The sequence below is a fragment of the Sorex fumeus genome, unplaced genomic scaffold (genome assembly GCF_029834395.1).
Source record: "Sorex fumeus unplaced genomic scaffold, SorFum_2.1 ptg000012l, whole genome shotgun sequence".
NCBI classification, from domain to species: Eukaryota; Metazoa; Chordata; class Mammalia; order Eulipotyphla; family Soricidae; genus Sorex; species Sorex fumeus.
The window spans coordinates 770,817-785,644 of NW_026606069.1; the positions used below are offsets into that span (position 1 = coordinate 770,817).

The 14,828-nt window shown below is 42.6% G+C and overlaps 1 protein-coding gene across 1 annotated transcript; it reads right to left on the minus strand.

Annotated features, from left to right (window-relative positions):
* Window positions 1-6,912: 6,912 nt before the first annotated feature.
* LOC130020463 (tripartite motif-containing protein 75-like) lies at window positions 6,913-8,346 on the minus strand. The gene has a single exon (XM_056111075.1). It carries the CDS (start codon window positions 8,344-8,346, stop codon window positions 6,913-6,915), a length of 1,434 nt encoding a protein of 477 aa, XP_055967050.1.
* Between the last annotated feature and the right edge of the window lie 6,482 nt (window positions 8,347-14,828).

The following is a 14,828-nucleotide window of genomic DNA, read 5'->3' on the forward strand; positions in this document are numbered from 1 at the left end:
CCACTTCTTTCTTCTGCTTCGTTCTTCTTCTGTCATCTCTATCTCTTTTTGGGAATTATAGTGTGCAACACTGGTATCGAAAGGTTTTCATTCATGTCTCTTTACCTACTTTCAGCACTCAATTCTTGTTCAGAGTGTTCATTTAAAACTACCAATGTCATAGTAGCATAGCGGTAGGGCGTTTGCCTTGCACGCAGCCAGACCAGCCGAGCTGAGTTTGATTCCTCTGCCCCTCTCGGAGAGCCTGGCAAGCTACCAAGAGTATCCCACCTGCACGACTAAGCCTGGCAAACTACCCGTGTCATATTCAATATGCCAAACACAATAACAACAAGTGTCACGATGGAGATGTTACTGGGCCCACTCGAGCAAATTGATGAACAATGGGAGGACTGTGACTGTGACCGTGACTATCTCTCCAGTCCCACAAGTGACTGATGTCATTGTGGTCCCTTCTTTATCCTTACTGCCCTCCCTTAACTCCCGCAGTTTGTGGCAAGTTTTAAAGTATGAACCAGTCCTCCTTGCCCTTGTTTATACTGTTCTTAGGTATTAGTCTTATACTATGTACTTTTATATCTCAAAAATGAGTGCAATCATTCTATGTCTGCCACTCTCCTTCTGACTCATTTACTCAGCAAGATACTAACCATATTCATTCATTTATAAGCAAATTTATAACTTCATTTTTCCTGATGACTGCACAGTATTCCATTGGGTTGATGCATCATGTTTCTTTATCCTGTTGTCTGTTCTTGGGCACTTTGGTTATTCCTGGATTCTGGTTACTGTGATTAGTGTTGCAGTGAATATAGAAGTGCAGATGGAGCTTCTGTTGTGTGTTTCAGGTGTATTCTCAGAAGTGGCTAATCATTTTTATTGTTAATTGTTAACATGTTTACCAGTTGGTATCTACCACTGTTCTAGCAAATAAACTTCTCACTCCTCATTCCGTTGCCTATCATCTTTCTTTTTCAATTTACTTCAAGTTTTGAGGTACAGAAATACCATCTCTACCTCTCAGAGTTGACATAAATTTCAGGAAACTGTTATCAGCTCAATCCTGTCTCCTTCCTGCTCTCACTTCTCAGAAGACATACACATTCGCCTCTCTTCAGTTAGAAGATTCTTCTAAATGAATGTCTCAATTTCCTTTGAGAAACCTCTCAATAACTTCTAGATAGGTCTTGTTTCCTTTTCCTCAATCATGGACTAAGTAAGAAATCATGGCGATGTATTCTGACTCCCAACTTCTTCCCTAACTTTGCTCCCTTCTCCTTAGTCCCACAATGACCTGTCCAAGGCATCTGTTCTTTCCCTGAATCCAGCTTCATCTGTACTGTCTGGAGAAGGTGACTCATTATCTCCTATTCTCAGCTCATACTTTGTCTTTACTAAATTGTCTCTATCTTATTTTTTCTGGTTATTTTAGTTTTTCATTTCTCCCCATAGTGAGGATGGACTGGAGCGATAGCACAGCAGGTAGGGTGTTTGCCTTGCCCATGGCCGACCGGGTTCGATTCCTCCATCCCTCTCAGAGAGCCAGGCAAGCTACCGAGAGTATCACATTCACATGGCGGAGCCTGGCAAGCTCCCTGTGGCGTATTTGATATGCCAAAAACAATAACAAGTCTCACAATGGAGATGTTACTGGTGCCTGCTTGAGCAAATAGATGAACAATGGGAGGCCAGTGCTATTTTAGTTTAAACTTAATCTCTTTTATTGGGTACATGCATCTATGAAAAGACCTTATCTAATCTTTCTCAAGAGGATAAATGCAGGCTTGGAAATTAGCATCTTCCTTCTCAGACAGTTTTTTGGTTTTAGTATTTTGGGCTCTTCCTGACTATGCTCAGGAGTTACCTCTGGTGGTACTCTGGAGACCATATGTGGTGCTGGGGATTTGAACCAGGGTTAGTCAAATGTGAAGCAAGTATCTTCATCACTGACTATATTATCACACTTTCAGGCAATTTTAATTCCTTCTGTAAATTAAGGGAGATATCTTCAGTCTATTGTGTTGCCTGTCTGGCCACCAAAACTTCTTTTGTGGCCTTTTTTTTCCTTTTCATATTTTATTATGTCAATATTTTATTATCAGATTTATCATATTTACCATCTCTCTGTGTGTAGCTCATATGAATAAATATGTGCAAAAGTGTGTAATAGATATCTAGTACTTTTTTTTGGAGGATAGTAGTCACAAACAGCTGTGTTCAGGGTTTACTCTTGTCTCTGTGCTCAGTGATTACTCCTGAAAGTTCTTTCTGGGCCAGTGACAGGGATTGAACCAGAGTGAAGTGCATACAAGTCCAGTGCCTTTATCTATGTTGTACTCTTTGTCCCTATTTTTTTACACCACAACACTGAAATTCTATGTCAACTAAAGATTAATTCTTTCATCTCTTTCTTTTTTCTCTAATAACAAGACTTTATACTTTTGGCTTTTGTAATTACTTGGTTAACTTCTATACATTATCTGAGTAGAATAATGGAATATTTGTCTTTTCTTTGATTATCAGGAGTATCCATTTGAAGCAGTGATAGGTTTCCTTTTTTTTCCCTTTCCGTTTATGTTTCAGGTGTTGACCCTAAAGTCTCATCTATCAGGCAAGCCATGTGCTGTGCCACAGAGTCACAGTTTTGGCCAGGGATTTCCTTGTTTATAAAAGGTGGATAACATTTGGCCCAGAGTGATAGTACAGCCTGCCAGTACAGCCAGGGTGAGCACTTGCACACGGCCTTGCTAGTCTGATTCCTTGCACACAGCCAGTGGTAGTCTGATTCCCAATACCCCATAAGATCTCCAAGCACCACCAGTATTAATTACTGAGTGCAAATACAGGAGTAATGCCTGAGTACTGCCAGGTGTGGCTCAAAACAAACAAAGAATCTAGAAAATAGTCTTTTATTAAAGGTATATTCACTTCTTTACTTCTTTATTTACTTCTTTATTCATCCATTTGCTTGAATGTATTTCCACTTTCATTTGTTTGTAGATATTACATTGTTAGATTTTTCTATAGAAAACAAAACAAAAAATTTGAATAGAATGGAAAACATAAGATATGATATTTAGGCCTGAATATCTGATCTGAAAAATGATTCTGAACGTAGTTGTGAGAATAATATTTATGATTAAAAGAAGATAATAAAAAATGAAGACATTCAGTGTTCCAAGACATAACAATAGTGATATGAATAAAATATGTATTAAACATTCAATTCTGAATGTGAGCTACTGGGACATGTCAAAAGTGTTTTATTTATGCTCTAGCTCACCTATCTCGAGTCGATTTTCCTAAAAATGCACTTCTCTCTTTCATTCTCTCCTTCTGTAAAAAGATTTAAAAAAAATCTCATGATGATACAGACAAGATTGCAGTGAGTTATGAGTCTGCTCTCTTCCACCCAGTCTATATAACCCTTTCTCCACCTGTCAAGGTCCGTGATTGTTTGGTGCTGAATCTTCATTGTTATAAAATTGCCTACTCTCACACCTGAAACATTTTGCATAGTTATGAAAGAGGAAAATATTATTATGGGAAAAAGGTAAAGGCTTACAAAACTTACTTTTTAATTTTATGCAATAGTAGAATGAAGTTAATTCTATAATAGTAGAATTAAGAAACACTTAATATTTATATCTATATAATTTCCTCCAAACATGAATAGAGTAATGGAATATATAAAGTATATATTATTCCATTATTCCAGGACCATCCTGGATTTTTTTGTTGCTGTTGTTGTAGGTTTTGTGCCTACAACAATGCGCAGGGCTTGTCTCTGGTACTGAACTCAGAAATCACTCCTGGGAGGGCTCCAGAGACCATATGGGGTGCAGGAGATTCAACCTGGTTCAGCTGTGTGCAAGGCAAGCACCGTCGACTCTGTACTATCACTCTGGTCACAAAACAAACAAGACAACAACAACAACAAAAACCTTCATTCCAATTAAAACAAAATTAAAGTCTTTTTTTTTTTTAAGGAAGGGGAGAGCTGGAGCAATAGCACAGAGGGTAGTGCATTTGCCTTGCACAAGGCCGACCTGGGTTCGATTCCTCCACCCCTCTCAGACAGCCTGGCAAGCTACCAAGAGTATCCTGCCCGCACAGCACAGCCTGCTGAGGTTCACTTGACATATTCGATTTGTCAAAAACAGTAACAAGTCTCACAATGGAGATGTTACTGGCGCCCACTCGAGCAAATTGATGAACAGCAGGAGGACAGTGCTACAGTGCTAAGGAAGGGGAACCTGGAGGAACAGTATAACTGATCAGGTGATTGTCTTGCACATAGCCAACACTGATTCAGTTCTGGTCAATGTGATCCCTGATCTGACCATCAATGATCCCTGAGCACAGCAAGGTAGGAACTCCCCACCTCGCAAAAAAAGAGAAACAAAATAAGAAGAACATTTTTTAATGTGTTCAAATCAAATTAGGTTTTCCTAAATTTTGTATTACTGACTGGATTAGCTCCCCCACCCCCACCCAACACTGTGAAACTTTGAAAACTCTTATGCCTTCTCATAAAAAGAAAAAAAAAATGTTGCTATGTTCATGTAAAATTGAATAATCTCCATATTATCTATCAATTAAAGGATGAAAATAAAGTAAATACAAAATATACAGATTAAAAATATTACTGCAAGATGTATAAAGAGAGATAAAATCCTAGAAAATTAAGATTTTTGTTAAGAAATGGATGTGGTTGTTTCCACTTGAATGAGAGCCCACATCCCAAATCTCCTTCTAGAAAGTCTAGATGACAGGTAAACATGGGGGGCCCTGGCAAAAACTTTTTCTTTCTTTCTTCTTTTTAAAGAAATTTGTCTTTTGCACAGTCATGGTCACGGTCCTCCCATTGTTCATCGATTTGCTCGAGAGGGCCCAGTAACGTCTCCATTGGAGACTTTGTTGTTACTGTGTTTGGCATACGAATACATCACGGGTTGCCATTTGCACACACAGCACAAACAAGCGGGGGCGGGCAGCCTGGAAAAACAAGATTAAAAACCAAACCAAACCCTCCCCCCCAAAACCACAAGCACTTGAAGGGTGAACCAGCTCTCTGAGGACTGGGTGGGTAGCTGGAGGCAATGAGAAGAAACTGGATGAGTAGAGGGAAGCGGGGAGAGGATGAGGAGGAGCTAAAAACCCTGAGAGTCGCCCTTAAAACACACACACACACACACACACACACACACACACACACACACACGCGCGCGACCCCTTTGAGGCCCACGTGGCCGCGCTCAACACCAGGCCAGTGTTTCCCCTTTATAGTGAGCCAAAGAGCAGCGTGAGTTGCCACTGCTGGTTCTGTGGCCCAGAGACAGGGAAAACCTTTTCTCTCAGTAAAGTAGTTGCCTGGTCACTGTGAGGGCGGGGTATCTGAAAGACCACACAAGGCAATGAGCTTTGGAGTATAAAGTTTTAATCGGCAAAAATCAAGCAAGCTTTGAGTTCAGAAAGCTGAGAAAGGTGACCGGCCAGGGACATCCTCTCTAGTAGGAGAGAGTCCTTCCTTTATTCTCACACTCTTTTAATTTTTGATTGCAAATTGTCCAATTCTTCGTGGTCTAGCGAACATATTGCTGATCTTTAACTTGATTGGAGGCCTCCAGCTGGTTTGTTTTGGGCAAGTGCTGTGTCCGCCTCCTGTTGGTTTTTCCATCTAGTTTCATCTCTCTACAAGAACAGGCAGACTTGCCACAGGTTTCCACATCCTGCTCTGAGGGTCGGTTTTCTAGCTAATTCTGCAATCTTGAGATATGCCTCAAGGCCACTTCAAGGCTGGACAAATTTTACACTAAGCAAGGTTTGGGTGCAGAATAGTTGTCATTTCAAAATGGTGGTACTTATGCTATGCTGAATAATACCTATTTTCTTTACTAGTATTGGGGAGGGCCTCACAGTCATCAGTCCCAAAGATACCCAGAAACAGGAGAGCAGGATCTCTTCAATTTGCAAGGAGTTCTCTGAGGTATTTGGAGTTGCAGAAAAGATAGTTGGTGATCTTAAAAGGACATTTCATTGACATGGGTTCAACTGAGTAGTTTCCTCATCGAAGAAGACTCCATTCTGTTAGTTATTGAAATAACTTGGAATAAATTCGCTTAATGATGTCACTTAATGAAAATAAATATATGCTCTTGTTTCTTGTTGCTGAGAATATTCTGGAAATAGGAGAACTGCATATGGTTTCCTAGCAACTCCCAGGAGTGACAATCTGAGGCCCACTAAATAAAACAGAGGGGTAGAGAGAGAGAGAGAGAGAGAGAGAGAGAGAGAGAGAGAGACAGAGAGAGAGAGAGAAGCAATATGACTGTTGCATTAATAAAATATAATTGGATTTAAAATACTAAAACAGTACTAGGAAGTTATAATCCAATCAGAAATAAAAATGGGATATAGTTTCACTAAGATACACTTTTTTCCTTGTGTGAATGTCTGCAGCAGTATAGTTAGATGTTTTATTTGAATTATTTCTAATAGAACATTTCCCAAATGTTCTATTCAAATAATATACAATTTCCACTTAAAGAACATTCATTAAATTTTCTACTTAAGGAATATTCAAATATTCTGCTATAAATGTGATCTTCTAATGATAAAAGAATAAAAGAACTCTAAATTGAAATAAAGCATTAAACAAAGTCAAAAGTTCCCACCTCGTAGATAAATGTTATAAGTGAACTTCCTATAGGTTTTTTTAAACAGTATGTTGCAGTGAAATACAAAGTATACAATTTATTAAAATTTCATTTTATTAAAAGCAAATTAAAAGACCAAATTGATACATTACAACACTCATTGTGAGAAGGGAACAATTCTGCCCCATCTTCTTCAAATGTGAACATTAACTCAACCTTTCCCACTGTCTACAACAGCAGCATCGTTCCAAAATTAAGCTAAGGGAGTGTCAAACTTCTCAGCCCTCCCCGCGCCCACGGAGAGAGGGGCGCAGTCCGGCCCCACGCGGAAGTAGGGCTTGAGCTCTTGAGCAAAGGGCTCTGTGAACGAGTGCAGGTGAGACCTGTCGGCGGCATTGTAGAAGGAAAGCTGGCCCAGCTCCCAGTCCAGGTAAAGGCCAATGGCCGCGGGCTGGTCCCTGAGAGCCAGAGGCACGGTCCCGACACCCACGGCCAGGTAGTCGCCGTCCTGCAGCTGCAGCGTCCAGCATCTCTTGGGAGCCGCCAGGGGCCAGGAGGTCTGGGCCGAAGGAGCGACGCTGCACACGCCCACGGCCCACTCGGGTTTGGCGCCCACCTGCACCTCCCAGTAGTGGCGGCCAGAGGTGAAGCCCTCCCGGCCGAGGACCACTAGTGGGGCGTAGTCATCCCAGAGCCTGGGGTCCCCATCCCCTTTGGGCCTCTCCCTCACGCAGGTCACTGACATGAGGTCCTGGGAGACACGCAGGCTGGGGTGGGCCGTGTCGGGGTCCAGGCTGATGCTCTCTCGGAATCTCCAGATGATGCTGCTGAGCGCCGAGCACAAAGGAGGGAGGTTGTAGGCCGCAGGCCTGAAGCGCAGGGGCTGCACGGCCAGGGGCTCCAGGCCCTCCCAGCGCTGCTGCAAGTCCCTCACGCCCCTCAGCACCATTACCTCGGACATCACGCTCAGCTCCACCATCTCCCTGTGGAGACCTTTCAGCACTGAGATACGGTCTGAGTAGGCATCAACATTGGCGCTGAATTGCTGCTGCAGGCGTTTGTCTTCTTTTCCCAGCCTGCAGAGCATGGCCTCATACTCACACTCCACCAACTGGATGAGCTGTTCAAATTCTGAGACTAACTGATCCCTGTGCCTTTGCATCTCCTCTCTCAGCTGCAGAAGGTTTCTGTCTTGGGTGACTTCTAGCTTCTGCATCTCTGCCAACTGCTTCTTCAGAGACTTTATGTGCTCACTGAGTCTCTGTCTGAGATGAGATGCTGCCTCGGCCAAGGATCTCACATGGTGGCCCTCGTGGGCTGGGCCCTGGGCGCACAGAGGACACACCAGCTCCTGATCGTCCTCACAGAAGAGGCTCACCACCTGCCTGTGCTCCTCGCATATGCGCTCCTCTCCCCGTGCCATCTCGCTGCTCCTGGAGACGTGCAGGAGCCTGGCCAGGTCCACCAGTCTGCCCAGCTGGGCGTTGGCACTGACGCGCATCTCCTGGCGGCGCTGCCGGCACACGGGACAAGGGAATCTGTTCTGCATGTCCTTCCATGACATGCGGATGCAGGAGTTACAGAAGTTGTGCCCACAATCCATGGTGACGGGGTCATTGAGGTAGTCCAGGCAGACGGGACAGATGAGTTCTGCCTGCACTATAGCCAGGGCTGCAGACGCCTCCATTCTTAGATGTGGGATGGGTATACTTGGGTGGATTTTCTCTGATAATGGAGTTCTCCAGGCTCTTTCCTGTCAGAAATAAGTCACACACTCAGACCCCAGTCCTACACTGGATGTATCCAGGTATGTGTGAATTTCTACTCACCAGGAGGAACTGTTCACAGATGGATGGAGATGTGAAGAAAAGCCAAGCTCAGCAACTTTGTTGCTGAGAAATCTATCAGGTCTGTAAATGACAGAAATCTGTTGGCAGTCAAAAATCTGTCAGGCCAGTAAAGTACTTTTCTGAGCGTCTTTGAGAAGATGCTCTTGCTCCTCCAAGGCAGTGCTATCACTATCACTCAGTGGGCCTGCCCATACCAATACCAATACTAAGGTATTTCTCCACTGCTGCCCAACAGTTTCCCTACAGGAAAGTCAGTACTGAGGATGGGGGTGGGGGGCTCAGGTGGTAGGATGCAAATATTCCACCTCAGCAACCTACTTTCTGTAGGTGAGAATTAAGAAAGGATTTAGTTTAGAGCAAACAGATAAGAGATAATCTAGGATTTTTCTTTGTTTCCCTTTGGTAAGGCTCAGGAATTATTTCTGGAGGTGCTTGGAGGATCATGCTGAATGCCACTGATAGAACTAGGTTGACAGCATGCAAGGGAAGTGAACTATGCTGTTCTCACTTTATTATTGCTCCTCACATTGGCCCAGATATCAGGTCATCAGACCCTGTTTGCGTATGACAGGCCCTAAGGAAGTCTTGGAAATTATGCTTCACCCCACCCCGCATTAACTGCAAATTCCCTCATTGGTCACTACTCACCCTTTGGCGGTCTTTTTCTGACAGTGTCTTTGGAGAGTCTCCTCTCAAGGTCAGGAGACCAAGTAAGCACTGTGTGCTCTTGGCAGTAACCATTGCCTTATATAGAGCTCAGTAGGTGGAGCTTTGAGACCCACCCCAGAAAGATGCACAGGGAGGGAGCAGGAGTGTTGGTGATTTTCAAAGGAGATTGGATTGTCAGAAGTCACAGTACTTTCCTGACTAAATTGAGGAAGGTGGGTTGGAAAATGGTGTTAATTTGCATCATCTAGTTTTCTCCTCAAATCCTCCTCATGATGCTAAATTTCAAGCTTCTTGAAAGTAAAAAAAAAATGGAATATAGGTTGGACCTGTAAGTTCACTCCCTCCAGGCAAGTGGATGAAAGTTTTTCCTTGGATTTTGCAGTTCTGCAACAAGACCTCGGAAAATTGTTTTTTCTCTTAACATGTAAAAAATATTTCCAAATTTGGGGGCTAATTCATGTACTCTTTTTTTTTTCTTAACTTTTTGGGTCACACCTGGCAATGCACAAGAGTTACTCCTGGCTCTGCACTCGGGAATTACTCCTGGCAGTGTTCAGGGGACCATATGTGATGCTGGGAATCACACCCTTGTTGACCACGTGCAAGGCAAACGCCCTACCCACTGTGCTATCTCACCAGCCCCTCATGTATTCTTAAAAAAAAACAAACACTGTGATTGGAGCAATATTACAGCAGGTAGTGCGTCTGCCTTGCATGTGACCTCAGCATCCCATAGACTCCCTCGAACACCACCAGGAGCAATTCCTGAGTGCAGAGCCAGGGCATTGCTGGTTGTGATCCCAAACAGAAACATAAATAAATAAATAACCCAACCAAACAAAAGAGAAAAAAGAAAAAAAAATCCAAACACTGATTAGTTTTGATGGTTCTGTGATGAGGCCACCATTTTATTTATTTATTTTAATTTTTAATTTTTTAAATTTTATGTTACTTCACAATATTTGATTACATTTACTATTCAAACACCAATCCCGCCACCATTACACCTTCCCACCACCAAATTCGGGATGTTTCCGTCCCAAGTCCCAATCCCTGTCCCAAAACACAAACGAAAGAATATATTTTGTATTGTCTGTTATGAAGAACTGCTGAACATGCTTTCAAAAAAAGTGTTCATATAGAAAACAGTGTGAAGATTGTTCTATTTTGGCAAACCTAATTTTTTTTTCTTTTAAGAATATGCAGTTCTTCCTCGAGGCTTATGGCACTAATTTTTCTCTAAAAATAAACATTTCTACCTCGGCAGCCAGGAGATATGCTAAGGTTAAAGAGCTTGTCTTGGATCCCACTTCTGTGGTTTGAATACCTGGCTCTATTTAATGGCCCTTCACATGCCAGGGAATATTCCTGAGTATAGAGCCATAAATAAGCTTCTGAGCAATGCAGGGTGAGACCAAACACACCTTTCCCCACCAATTAATTCCTGTTTGATAACCAAGTGTGTACACAGCCAACATTGATTAATCTTCACAGTTCTGTAATGGAACCACCATTTATATATTTCGTGCTGAAATTCTTGAACTCATCTTTAGAATGAAATTTGAATTCCCATTCCAAAACTGCAAACTACAATCAGCCCATCCAAGACCAAATCCTGGGTGACATTCTATCAAACTGTTTCTTTATTTTTCTATACCTCTTGCCTACTTTCCTTGCTCTGTTCTTCCTCCTCAGACCTCTTTTAATACTGTAGCACTGTAGCACTGTCCTCCTGTTGTTCATCGATTTGCTCCAGTGGGCACCAGTAACATTCTCATTGTGAGACTAGTTATTGTTTTTGGCATATTGAATATGCCACAGGCTCTGCCTGTGCAGGTAGGATACTCTTGGTAGCTTGACAGGTTCTTCGAGAGTGATAGAGGAATTGAACCTGGGTTGGCCGCGTGCAAGGCAAACAGCCTACCTGTTGTGCTATCCCTCTTTTAATACCATATAGATCAATGCTCCAGTAGCTTAATCAGTTATTGTACTACATAAGTTGGAAGAGTATAAAGCCCTGTTCCAGTGTTTCTGGCAGAAAATTGGAGTTTTTTCCTAATCCCACTGCCATGAATAAACAAAACAGGCAGAATGAAAAAGTCACCAAATAATATTAGCTTCCAGACTTCTTACAATATTACTTTAAATAGTTTCACTGGAGCTGTAAGCTTCACTGTTAGATACCTTTGAGTAGAAGTGTAAAACGAAGCAAAAAAAATCAGTAATTCCAATCACCTATTGTAGGACAGTCAGCCAACGTTGGCAGTTTTCTTTCTCTGATTTTATTAGGCCACATATAGTTCGCTGCTTGGGTAACTCTCTGCTGGGACCAGGCAACACTAAGAATTGATCCTGAAACTCATGCATACAAAGGATGCATTCAATCCCATGAACTGTCTTTGACCTGGAACAATTGCCTCTTTAAATCAATTTCATCACTATTCTTTATTTTATCCTGCATATTTCTGTATTCTACTTGTACTCATCATGGGATTAACTAGACCATCTGGCAGATTTCAATATATATAATGAATTTAAAATTGTCAAACTTATGTACTGTTTTCAGGTGCATGCTGACTTTTCATTCAGGGTCTTGACTTTTCATTCATTGACTTTTCATTCAGGGTCTTGACTGAAGAAGTCTGACCATCTCATAGGTGGGCAGCCAGGCATTCTTTTTGCATCCTGTCGAATCCAGTCGGTAATGCCTCTAGTCCAGTGGTCGTCTCTAAATCACATTATGTGTCCAGCCCATCTGATTTTCGACGCCTTAGCAAACAAAACAGCATCCTGATTCTCAATCATCGATGGAGGTCGTAACTCCAAATTCCTTCTCTCACTTGAGTAAGCGTGATACTCCAAGCGTAGCTCTTTGGAAGACCTAAATAGCGTTCTCATCCTGTTTTTGTAGAGCCCAGGTCTCTGAGGCGTATGTTAGTGCAGGAAGAACGGTGGAGTCAAAAGGATGTGCCCAGAGCCAGAGGTTCTCAGTCCTTAAACAACTTCTTGGATACTCTTGAAGGTGTTCCACACTGCTCTCTTCCTTCTGCACAGTTCTGGTGCCAAGTCATGTTGAGTTCATCATGTTGAGTTCTCAACCCAGGTACACATAACTGCTACATTTGAAAATTTTCCTTCCATTGAGAACAAATGGAACATCAGGAATTAGTTCATTTCTCATGAACATTGTCTTTGTGAGATTCAGCTGCAGTCCGACTTTGTGAGATTCAACTGCAAAATTTTTAGATTTTTCATTTAAAAATGCAAAAATGCAAAAAAAAGCTCACATTTTTAAAAGTTACCCAAATTAAAGAACAGAAGAATTGTACAGCAGGTAAGCTCCTTGTCTTGCACATGGCCAACCCCAGTTCAATTTCCTGCACCACATATGGTTCACTGATAACTCCCGGAGTTATTTCTGAGTAAAGTGCCAGGAGTAAGCCCTGAACATCACTGGGCATGGCCTCAAAGTAAAAAATTAAAGTTAATTAAAATAAAAAATTCCACTCCTTGGAGGTATGCACTGGAGAAACCAGGACACTGGTTTTAGCTATATATGTCTCATTATTCCTATCATTATCACATGGCACCATCTTGTGTCTGTGAAGTCATGGGTTTGTTTCCTGATACCACCCAAAAAATTAATTAAAATTGAAATTAAGCTATCAAGGACACTGATTCAACACATTGTTAACTTGAACAGAACAAATTCTATTACGTTTTGAAATCTGGGATTAAACCACTGAACTAGAGAGTACGCCCTTTGCATCTATATTTTCGGTGTTAAACAATCATTTACAGCAAATATACGATTACCTGAAGGTTGAACGAATTGAGAGTCTGTGTTACTTAACTTAAAATGTAGTGAAGTTTATACTTCTTGGACGATGTAAAAGAAAGTTATTTCTGTATTTCTATGTGTCAATCAGGTCTAAGAAAACTTCACCTTAATCCCTGATATTAGCTATGTCATGTTGGATATTTCCAGAACTTCTGGCTTGATCAGGAGCCAGAAAGACCGTTCATGGGTGGCGACTCAGGATCTCATTGGAACAGGGAGGAAAGGGCCTGCTCCACCCCCATTCCATGACGTCCCGCGTTTCTTGTTAATGAGGGCCCAAACCTACCTGCCCAATGGCCTGTGGAGGATGGCAGCCACTGAGATGCTTAGGGGTAGCAGGCGGAGGGACAACACCCTTTCCCCCTTAGGGTGGCCCGGCGACAGTAACCTACTGCGGGGTCCAGATGCATTTCTGCCAAAAGCCGCTGGGTTTTGAGATTTGTTTCTGAGTTTCTGGGATCATGGCCCTTAAGCAGCTTGATCAGGAGCCAGAGAGGCCGTTCGTGGGCAGCAACTTGGGGTCTCGTTGGGATGGGGAGGAAAGGCCCGGCTCCACCCCCATGCCATGAGGCCCGGCGTGTCTTGTCACTGTGGGCCCAAACCTGATTGTCCAGTGGCCACTGGAGGATGGTGGACACTGGATTCCCAGGGGGAACAGGCCGAGGCATGAAACCTATTTCCAACTGGGTTGGCCCAGCGCCGGTAACCTACTGCAGGGAAATGCTAAGTAAATGAGGCAAAGTTCTCATCAGTTTCTTTCCTTTTTTTCTTTTTCGGTCACATTCGGCAATGCTCGGGAGTTACTCCTGGCTCTGCACTCAGGAGTTACTTCTGGTCCTGCTGTGGGGACCATATGGGACACCTGGGATCAAACCCAGGTTGGCCATGTGTGAGGCAAAGGCCCTATCCACTCTACTATCACTCTGGCCCCATTTCATCAGCTTCTTTATTAAACTCTGAGTTCTAATTCATATTCATGATTCATGTTAATTACATTAATACCTAACTGGATTAAAGAATTGTGGTAACATGCCTTCTTAAGTCCAATGTCTCCCTTGAACACGTTTTTTGCTTGCCTATCTCTATGTTTCTCTGCTTGTTTGTCTCTGAGTCTGTGTTCTCTCTTGAACACGGTGCCTTTCTTTCCATCCCTACCCACAGCATCTCTCAAAGTAAGTTTTATTCAATATAAACTTTCTTGCTTTACTATATCAACTACTCCTGAAATTCTTTTCTGTAAGGTAATGACACAGATCCAGAAAAAAAGAATACAAAGAAAAGAGAATTGAGGGGCTGGAGCGATACTACAGTGGGTAGTGTGTTTGCCTTGCACACGGTCAACCTGGGTTCAATTCCCAGCATCCCATATAGTTCCCTAAGCACCACCAGGAGAATTCCTGAGAGCAGAGCCAGGAGTAACCCAACTGTATTACTGGGTGTGACCAAAAAAGAAAAAAAATGAAGAAGAAAAAGAAAAAGGAAGAGAATTGAACGAATTATATGACAGTAGGTTGCATCTTTTTTTCTTTTTTTTGCTTTTTTTGGGGTCACACCCGCGACTGCGATGCTCAGGGTTTACTCCTGGCTCTGCACTCAGGAATTACTACTGGCGGTGCTCAGGGGACCATATGGGATGCTGGGAATCGAACCTGGGTCGACCGCATGCAAGGCAAACGGCCTACCCGCTGTACTATCGCTCCAGCCCCAGGTTGCATCTTTTTAAACCTCAATTTTACATATATTCTTTTCAACCCCCTGGAGCTAAGTAGAGCTGTATGGAGGTTTTCTCCTATTACCACAGAAGCATTA

What these genes read in the sequence shown, in the direction of transcription:
- LOC130020463 (XM_056111075.1), bottom strand. Translation starts at nt 8,346, where the DNA reads ATGGAGGCGTCTGCAGCCCTGGCTATAGTGCAGGCAGAACTCATCTGT.